This window comes from Osmerus eperlanus, chromosome 8 (genome assembly GCF_963692335.1).
Source record: "Osmerus eperlanus chromosome 8, fOsmEpe2.1, whole genome shotgun sequence".
Classification (NCBI taxonomy): domain Eukaryota; kingdom Metazoa; phylum Chordata; class Actinopteri; order Osmeriformes; family Osmeridae; genus Osmerus; species Osmerus eperlanus.
Genome location: NC_085025.1, coordinates 11321947 through 11331724, shown reverse-complemented (window position 1 = coordinate 11331724; position 9778 = coordinate 11321947). Strand labels below are relative to the sequence as shown.

Sequence of the window (9778 nt, the reverse complement as noted above, 5' to 3'; positions counted from 1 at the left end):
GCTTGACATTTATTTAGTGGAAAATCGCTCATTCATAAAAAGCTCACTGGTAGCGATCATTGTCAGTAACAACGCAAAATGCGATATAGCCCTGTGTGGAGAAGCTGCCCGGTAAATTGTACTACTACGGTACAGTACTAGACTACTGCTGTGTTCGTCTTGGTAGCGATTGCGTTGGTTGAATTGGATTTAACGTTCCGTTGTACGGTTTAAGCTGAAATTAATTATTTTCATGAACAGATTGACAACGTTTAGGCTGTGGCAATGAAGTTCAGGTTAGTAGTTAGATAGACTTTTGATTTAAGTAAGGGGAGTGCCGAACATGTTCTGTCGCCGTTTGACTTCCTACAGTTGTGTACTGTAAGCTACTGTAGATGTTTTTGTAGTGTGTCTCACGTAAGCTACAGCGTTGCAGTGAGCTACACTGGTTTGAAACCACAGGTAATGGTAATTTCACCAACAAATCGTTTACTAATGTCAGAATAAATCCTACAACGAAAATGTATATGAGGAATGTTTATTTTAACGATTGAAAACAGATAACGCTACATCATAGACCACTGTAGTATGTGTTGCCCGGGCAACACAGGCTAATGTCATGATGCTAATACTTCAGTGAAATAGTAGACTACTGTTTCCGAAAGTAGATGTACTTCCTTAATAATATCAGCTTATACTGTACATTGCACATCACAATTGTGTGTCATATCACAAATTAAAATGAGTAAATAGTTATCACCCTGGCCTCTTTGCTTGTGGCGTTTCTGCAGCTGCCTTGCAGTAAAGCTATAGTTAGCCTAGCTATCCCCCAAGTTAACAGATGCTAAACGAATGTTCTGCCAAAGGTAGTCACGCGTGTTTTCGTGACGTAGTGACGTTAGTAACGTCAGTGACTGTGGCTAGAAAATTAGCCACCGTTAGCTTCACTTTTCGCCACAAAAACTTAACTTCAGCCTAAACCATGCAACGGAACGTAAATTCCAATAGAAGCAACTCAATCGCTACCAAGACGAAACTTTTGACACTTACGTTGTCTATGTAGGCCAAATATTGAGTTTTAGGGGGGCAAAAAGAAATAAAAATAATAATAATATATATGTGAGAGAACAAATGTTGTGCTCTCACCGAAGGCTTGAGCACACCCAATATGTGAGAGAACAAAGGTTGTGCTCTCGCCGAAGGCTTGAGCACACCCAATAACCTCCTTGCTTTCACTGCAGGCGCGCAATTACGCTGGAGTGCTTTGTATAAGAGGAGAAATAAGTGTTGTTGTACCTTTAAATTCCACTGACCCACTTTCTCCGGCTGGGCTGCCGGGGAGCGCGCTCATGCCGGCTTGAATAATTGGGACTGCAAGGTGAATGTGAGGAGAATAGCCAACAGGGAACGTCCCCATCAACCCGCCTGCGCAGGCGGTCGGCTCGATCAGACACATTCAGGGGATTCAGAGATGCGCGCACCGGAGGAGCCTAGAACGAGCCAATGAAGACCCAACATAAGTGATCCCTGTCGCTACAATGATGAGGATTGATGAACTAGTTAGGTAGCCACCAAAGACTATGGAAAATCAGAACCTGTCGGATCCCGATAGGGTTTTTACAGGGTCATGACTATTCTTTGTTACCTATGTGTTATACAAGTTGTAACAATTGATTAGGTTGTATAAAATAAATTAACGCTGCTGTCTAAAAAATGTCGGCAACATGGTACATTTTTTATTATTTCATCCCATCCCCCTCTCCGTTTTATCTTCTTAATTAAAAACACTCATCAATTATAAACACTGTGCTCATCATTTTCCTCCTCCCCCCTCTCCCTTTCTACCCGTATTTTTCTGCCCCCTCTTAGAGGCATGGAGGTAATGAGGTAAAATGAGATGACAGGGACTGTACTCCACCAATAATGTCTCCCCATTTCACATTCCTTGCATTCCTTGCTCCGTATACGTCTCCCTAGCAGCCCTGCAAGCAAATCACAACATCAGTCAAACGCTAGGACGTTCACGCTCCTCTGCCAGGCTCAGTCATTCACATGGAGACAGAGTTACTGCGCTGTCTGTCCATCAGACCGAGAGAGGGAGGGAGGGGGGTAGACAGAGAGATAAAGCGGGGGACAGAGGAAAGAGACGGAGGGAGAGACAGGGAAGAGAGGGAGAGGAAGAGAGAGAGAGAAAAAGATAGGGCGAGGAGGGGGTAGAATGACAATCCAAAAAGAAAACGCATGCGATGGATAGAGTAACAGAACATGGGCATTCGAGATGCAGACGGAAAGGAAGGAGGTGAGATGGAGATCCATACAGGAGAAAGAGGAAGCGAGAGACAGAGATACTCGAGAGACAGAGCGATTTGTGCGAAAGAAACATTGAATATGTGGGTTTGTGTGCATGTACGCGTGAAAGAGAGAAAGATGGAGAGCGCTCAAAGAGAAAACAACAGTGATCTTTTAGTGATTCCTCGCCGAGGCTGTAGATCTGCTTTGCTTTCACTGTTGGGGAGAAACTGTGGCATTGTGGGTAAAGGATTTCCAGATGTCCACGATCATGCATCCAGCATGTGTCTGAAATAAGACTACAGGACCAACAATGCAGCTACCTCTGCGGTGCCCCACTGTGCTGACCAACACACTTCAGATGTGTCTGACGTTCCTCTTCACCAGAAAAGTACAGAGAATATGTGCGTGTTTGTGTGTGCACGTTTGCTTTTAAGTGTGTGTTTGGTGAGTGCACGGTGCGCATTTTGTGTAGCGTGTGCGAGATGATGCTGTGCTGTGTAAAAAAAAGACTAAATGTAAAAAAAAACAAGACTAAAATGCTGTGTTCAAGCTGTGTGTGTGTGTGTCTGTGTGTGTGTATGTATGTATGTTGAATATTTAAAGTGTTCCCATTAACCCAGTTCTGCTCCTTCCCAAGCCACTCTTGAGGAATACTACTACCACTTCTACACACTTCCGCAACGTCAATTGTGTGTTCCCAGATGTGCACGATCACAAGGTTAGATTGATTTCATATCAAGATGGTTTGAATATTGCTTAAACTGTATTTTCCATCCCGCTCAGCTTCCTTAATGAGACGTGCAGTGTATAGCACACACACCCCACTCGACACACGAGTAAATCTGCCTGCATGCGTGTGTGTGTGTGGCGACAGTAAGTCTCCTGGGAAATTCTTTACTTCCACTCCGCTGGACACACTCAACGTTCTTCACTCCCTCTCCAGACGGTGTTCCGCTTCCTCCTCCTGCTGTGGACGACCTGCTCTCTACTATTACTACTACTGCTGAGGGGTTAGTTGTGGAGCTTTGGAACTGCTTATTTCATGTATTTATGCCGGGCCTCGCATAACCATCACGTGTTAAGTGCGAATGCCTACTGCCATTGGCTCTCCCTGCATTTACATTTAGTCATTTAGCAGACGCTCTTATCCAGAGCGACTTACAGTAAGTACAGGGACATTCTCCCCGAGGCAAGTAGGGTGAAGTGCCTTGCCCAAGGACACAACGTCATTGGCACGGCCGGGAATCGAACTGGCAACCTTCAGATTACTAGCCCGACTCCCTCACCGCTCAGCCACCTGACTCCCTATTTCCCCCCATTTCCTGCTATGGATCTGATTGGCCGACAGACAGCAGGCTGCCCCGGACACTCGGCTGCACAGCTGACGTGTTGTCGTATAAAGGCATCGTTTTGATATCAGCTTAGACAGATTAGTGTAAATAATACAATGGGGATGACATGTGAGTGAGTGAGTGAGTGAGTGAGGGATGGTGTATTTGCGTGTGGGTGTGTGTGTGGGAGGGAGGGAGGGAGGATGGCAGGATGGGTCATGACCTGACCAGAAAGGTTGCTCTTATGTATTTGTGTGTGTCTGTCAGACGTGTGAGAGAGACAGAGAGAGAGAAAGAGAAGAAGGAGGAAGGGGCTTTGAATGTAGACGTGCCGGGGGGGAGGGCTGTAGGCACAGAGGGGTGAGAGGAGGCACCATAATACCATCTGTCTCCAGTGATTCACCCCTTACAGGATAAACAAGATTAGAATGAAAACAACAGACTGACTACATCACTGCTGCTGTACGTGGTGGCAAAAACAACAACACTGTCAATGATAGGACATCTATCATGGCCAATGACAGAAGACCATCCTGCATATTCATTTGAAATGGATCCACATCTGTATACACACATTACCAGTATTTATAAATGCACTTTGAACGGAAAACCAAGACACAGGCTTCGTTTGAACTAGCTAGTTATTGTGACAACAGGTTTACTTGAAGTTAGACATCTTGAGTAATGTTTCTGTGTGATAAGAAGACACTTCACTATGTTCACTGTTATTTTTGTACTGGAATGAGGTTCAATGACAGTTAGAAAGACACAGCTGGGGTTCCATACACACAGACACAACATTCTTTCCAGACATTCTCGTTATAAAAATACAACGTTTGCCTGGATTTCACCCAGATTATTGCTCCAAAAATACCATCCGCTAAAGCCCCATCTTAATCTGAAAACTAATCTAAACCTCCCACGCTGTGCTGATGTCACACACACACACACAAACCCAAACCAATCACTTCCTTCCTCCATCTGTACATCCTCTGTATTCCTGTCCCTCTACATGATGTATTTGATTTGTGGTCTCCAGGAACTTCATTTCTACATGAATCAGCTCTCAGGGAATATGCCACATCACACATCCCATTGGACTGGGAACACATTCATATCAAACCAAACAGCACAGAGGTCAAGCCCATATCACTCGTATCGGATTGATAAACAATTCAGCAGTGATGTGTGTGCCTGTCTGGATCTGTGCTTGTGTGTCTGTTGGTCAGAATGTGGGAGTGATTTTACAGTAGAGGAAAGGTTCCAGCCCCATCGACATCTCCTTCTCATCTCCTATCTTTATATCTGCCTCTTTATTTCCCTCAAGGGCATGTATGTGTGTGTGTGTGTGTGTGTGTGTGTTTGCTGCTAGTGTTGTGAGTTTTATTGAAGAGACTTCAAGGCATTGCTCCACAACAGAGGAACCCATATCCTCTTGGGAGCCAATTAGAGTCACGGGGAGCAGATAAGAAGCCCAGAGGGGGGGTCTACTGATATACCTCCTGACCCCTAAACCCCCTCTCCACACTACTCTCCCCAACATGGACACACATCCAGCACAGACAGACAAGCAGGCAAACAGACCAACCGATAGACTCAGACAGTAAGACAGACAGACAGACAGACACAGTCAGACAGTCAGACAGACACAGTCAGACAGACAGACAGACAGACACAGACAGAGTCAGACAGACGGTCAGACAGTCAGACAGTCAGACAGACAGACAGACAGACAGACAGACATAGATGGAGAGAATAAGCCAAAACAAGAGAAGAGGTGGAAAGGAACAAAGCAGAAAGTGAAAGAGTGTGCGAGAGACAGACGGAGAGAGACATAGAAGACAGAGCGCACAAGCAACCTGTTTCTTCCACTCTCTTATTCTTTCCTCTCCTTCTTTCATCTTTTACTCCATTCTCTCCCATGTCTATAATGACTAAAGCACTAATGACAATGTGTGTGAATGTGTGTGCAATGGACATGTTTGTGTTGCTCATGTACCTGGACTTAAAGTGTCTGCTCCTCTATGTCAGACAGCTGCTCTAATGCATCCACTTGTCATGACAGACAGCACCTTGACTCCTCCCAGCTTTCCAGGGGGAATGCCAAAACAGCTCGTTGCCCAGGCAACCATTCTCTTCTCTCCAATCAGAGAACAGTCTACGGGGGTCTGGGGGTAAGCCTGTACAGTAGTGAATAATACCAGCATATGATATGCATAGAGATTAAGATTGACATTTATGCATGAATACAAAATCCCCTATTTAAATACTACTGTGGTATTTCAGTTGGTGTTCTGTCTCTTTCAGAAATCTCCTTCTGAAAGTCTGAATGCTGAGATATGGGCATACGTCTGTCATCTTTCTTCAAACACAAACTCCGCGCACCTTAAAACACAGACTTTATTTAATATATTTCCAATGGTTGAGTCCAAAGATGTGTATGCAACGAGTGTTTATCACATTTACTTAGGGTACACACAATTTGAATATCGAAGTGTTCTGGTGTTAACCCTCGTGCTGCCTTCGGGTCACATGACCCAAAGGTTCATAACGAACCATCGTTGTGTTTACCCAATTTTACCCAATACAAAAACAAATACAAATTATTTTCTTTTAACCATTCCAATGTGGGGGGTCTGAGACAGCCCGACAGTTAAAAGAAAATGCTTCACTTTGTTTTTGTATGAGGTAAATTTGTCACAATACGACGGTGGGTCACAATGACTGATGGGTCAGAATGACCCGAAGATAACACAAGGGTTAAGACAAATTCAGAGGACCTATGAACAAAGAATTGTTCTGTGAATCAGAAGTGTTGGAGTAATGTCATTGTATCCCCCTCTGCTGGTGGGAAAGTGTTTTTACCGTCAATTCCATTGAAAACGCAGGTAGTGAATTTGACCTAAAAGTATGTTAATACTCTTCTAGTTGCTATGTTTGAGACATTTTTGAGACATATTTAATCTATGTAGGCCTATGTTATGCACACCAAAACCGTATTTCTGTAGACAACTTGAATGGTCTATGCTGACTCTATAGTTAACAAAACAAGGCTTGATTTTAGAAGAAACATTTTACAGACATTGTGAAGGTATAAGGTTAATATCAATATTTATCCATTGACCAATGTCAACCATTTTCAGCAATAACCTGCATTCACAAGACACCAGTAGATGTCAGTATACACTTTATTTTAACCACTTGATCTGCTCATGCTATTCTATCAGGACATCCACACATCAGCCTTAGTTTTACATTTACATGACGCTCTTATCCAGAGCGACTTACAGTAAGTACAGGGACATTCCCCCGAGGCAAGTAGGGTGAAGTGCCTTGCCCAAGGACACAACGTCAGTTCGCATGACCGGGAATCGAACTGGAAACCTTCGGATTACTAGCCCGATTCCCTCACCGCTCAGCCACCTGACTCCCTGACTAGTTTTGGTTTCATTTAGAAATTTTTTACATAGTATTTACTGTACAATAATAAAGAGCCTCTTCAAAACATTGACAATCTAAGAAATGCTATAATAACGAGAGAGAGAGGGAGGAAGACAGAAAGAGAGGAAGAGAGAAAGATAGGAAGATAAAGAGAGAGAGAGAGAGAATGTGTGTTTGTGTTGTCCCCCACCTGTCCGCGAGGGGGGACATTTTCCCGGTACCCGGTTACCATCCGGTTACCATACGTGTCTCGGTTGCACGATTAATCCCTCTCAGCTGACGTCAGGAGAAATGGCGGACCAGGATGGCAACGACGCATCTCCGGCCGAGTCCCAAGGTGAGCACTTCTCGACATCAAAGTTTACTTTAGGAACTTTGAGTTAAAAGTGTAAACTAAGATTAGGTGTCATAATTTACGACGAGCCTTCACTTGTTCAACACTGGCGTTTTAGTTTGGACGGGAATGAAAGCGATTGGAAGCAGCTCTGGCCGGTCACGGGAATGGGATTAACTATCAACCTGATAGTCTCTGAACCAGTTGATGAAACTAATTGTGGCTTTACTGTTCTTTATCTTTATATTTCCCTAAATATTATGTGTGTTGAGATCTGGGTAGCCTGTTAGTCTACCTGTTGAGCGTGAACATCGCCTAACAGAATTCCCTAGAATTCCCAGAGCGCTTGACAGGTGAATTCCTGATGATCTGATGCGAAAGGAAAGACGGAAATAATTATATAGTGACAGGTGTTACGTGTCTGTCATTTGACATAGGCCTAGTTTGAATCCAAATGACATACATTTGTGTATTGACGTGGCCGTAACAAAAGTGAACATTGAAAATGACATTTGTAGTTTGAATTGGAACAATCGGCGATTTGCATATTCCATATCATTTCTGTGCAGACTATGGGCCTAGCGGAGATTGTCACCCACCTGTGTAAATAACCTATGTTCAATCTAATACGATTTTTTATACACATTTATAACTGTAAAATACAGTTAATTTTATGATTGAAAGGCTGTTTCGCGGTTGTGTGAAAGAATGCAATCTTAGTTGTGAGGAGTGGTGAATGGTCCACTGTGCCAGGGAGGGTGTGTGGTTAAAGAGTAAGTGTAGGGTTACAGTGCTACCCTGAGCTGCAGGGGGACAAAGATCAGATTGCTAACCCTTATGAACTAAAGGTGTGTGTGTCTTATATGCAAATAGCATAGCAGGGAAGATACATGCAACAACAATAAGCATTTAGGATTATCCTTAAAAAGGAAAGAAAGGATGATGTGCACATGCGCGCGCACACACACACACACACACACACACACACACACACACACACACACACACACACACACACACCAGTAGAATGTCTTGAACTTTCAAGTCACAGTACAACACTGACCTGCACACAGTCTTATCACATATCCCACACATCACAACCCCTCAATCAGTGTAAAGCCTAAGTGGGCCACCTTACGCAAAGAGTCTTGATAAAATTAGACGTTGGGAAGTTTATGAAGGTTAACAGGCATGTTTGTATGATAAAATTCAAAGACCTAAACTATAACTTGTTTCTGAGCCAAAATGGCTGCCAGCTAGTGCATTGCCTATAAGCTCTGCATGGCTGCAGTCAAACATCTCGGAACATGTTGGAACCCACCATGGCTGCACATATTGTTTGATCTCTGTGTGTTTAGGTTGGTGAAACTGGAAATACATGTAAACAGAGAGTGTGTATGTTGTTGTACTTTTATAGTGTGTGTGTGTGTGTGTGTGTGTGAGAGAGAGAGAGAGAGAGAGAGAGAGAGAGAGAGAGAGAGAGAGAGAGAGAGAGAGAGAGAGAGAGAGAGAGAGAGAGAGACAGAGAGACAGAGAGACAGAGAGACAGAGAGACAGAGAGACAGAGAGACAGAGAGACAGAGAGACAGAGAGAGAGAATGTCAATAGGTCTGATCCATAACTCAGCCACTCTTGTCCTTGTGCCAAATCAAACTTGAGACCTCAGCAATATCTCCATAAGTATCCTCCCACTATATCTCTCCCTCTCTCTTTCTAGCTCTCCCTCTCTCTAGCTCTCCTCTCTCTTTCTAGCTCTCCCTCTCTCTAGCTCTCCCTCTCTCTTTCTAGCTCTCCCTCTCTTTCTAGCTCTCCCTGTCTCTTTCTAGCTCTCCCTCTCTCTAGCTCTCCCTCTCCCTCTCTCTTTCTAGCTCTCCCTCTCTCTAGCTCTCCCTCTCTCTTTCTAGCTCTCCCTCTCTCTAGCTCTCCCTCTCTCTTTCTAGCTCTCCCTCTCTTTCTAGCTCTCCCTGTCTCTTTCTAGCTCTCCCTCTCTCTAGCTCTCCCTCTCCCTCTCTCTTTCTAGCTCTCCCTCTCTCTAGCTCTCCCTCTCTCTTTCTAGCTCTCCCTCTCTCTAGCTCTTCCTGCCCCTCAGTCACTCTCTCAGGTGACCATGTTGCGGCAGCACGAAAGCAGCATCAGCAGCTGTGTGTGTGTGTGTGTGTGTGTGCGCGCACACTTCTGCATGTCCACTCCAGTAGTCTATACCATGTCCATAGGTCTGGTTTAATGCCCTCTACCCTGTAGCAGAGCCCTTTCCTAAAGACTACTTCAAGTAGCCAATGAGAGAAAGACCCCACGTACAAAGAGGAAATGCAAATGAGCCACTGGCCCTTTAAATGGAATGAAGGAATGGCATATACAGTACGTACAGACGGCAAACAAACTATCCTCACTGTTGGCTGCA

The 9778-nt window shown here is 44.3% G+C and overlaps 1 protein-coding gene across 1 annotated transcript in view; it reads left to right on the top strand.

Moving 5' to 3' along the window:
• The first annotated feature begins 7334 nt into the window (after positions 1-7334).
• map7b (microtubule-associated protein 7b) overlaps positions 7335-9778 on the top strand; it is a 15415-nt gene continuing 12971 nt past the window's right edge. Inside the window, 1 exon segment of the mRNA XM_062468111.1 lies at positions 7335-7380. Within this exon segment, the coding sequence (XP_062324095.1) occupies positions 7335-7380 (46 nt within the window).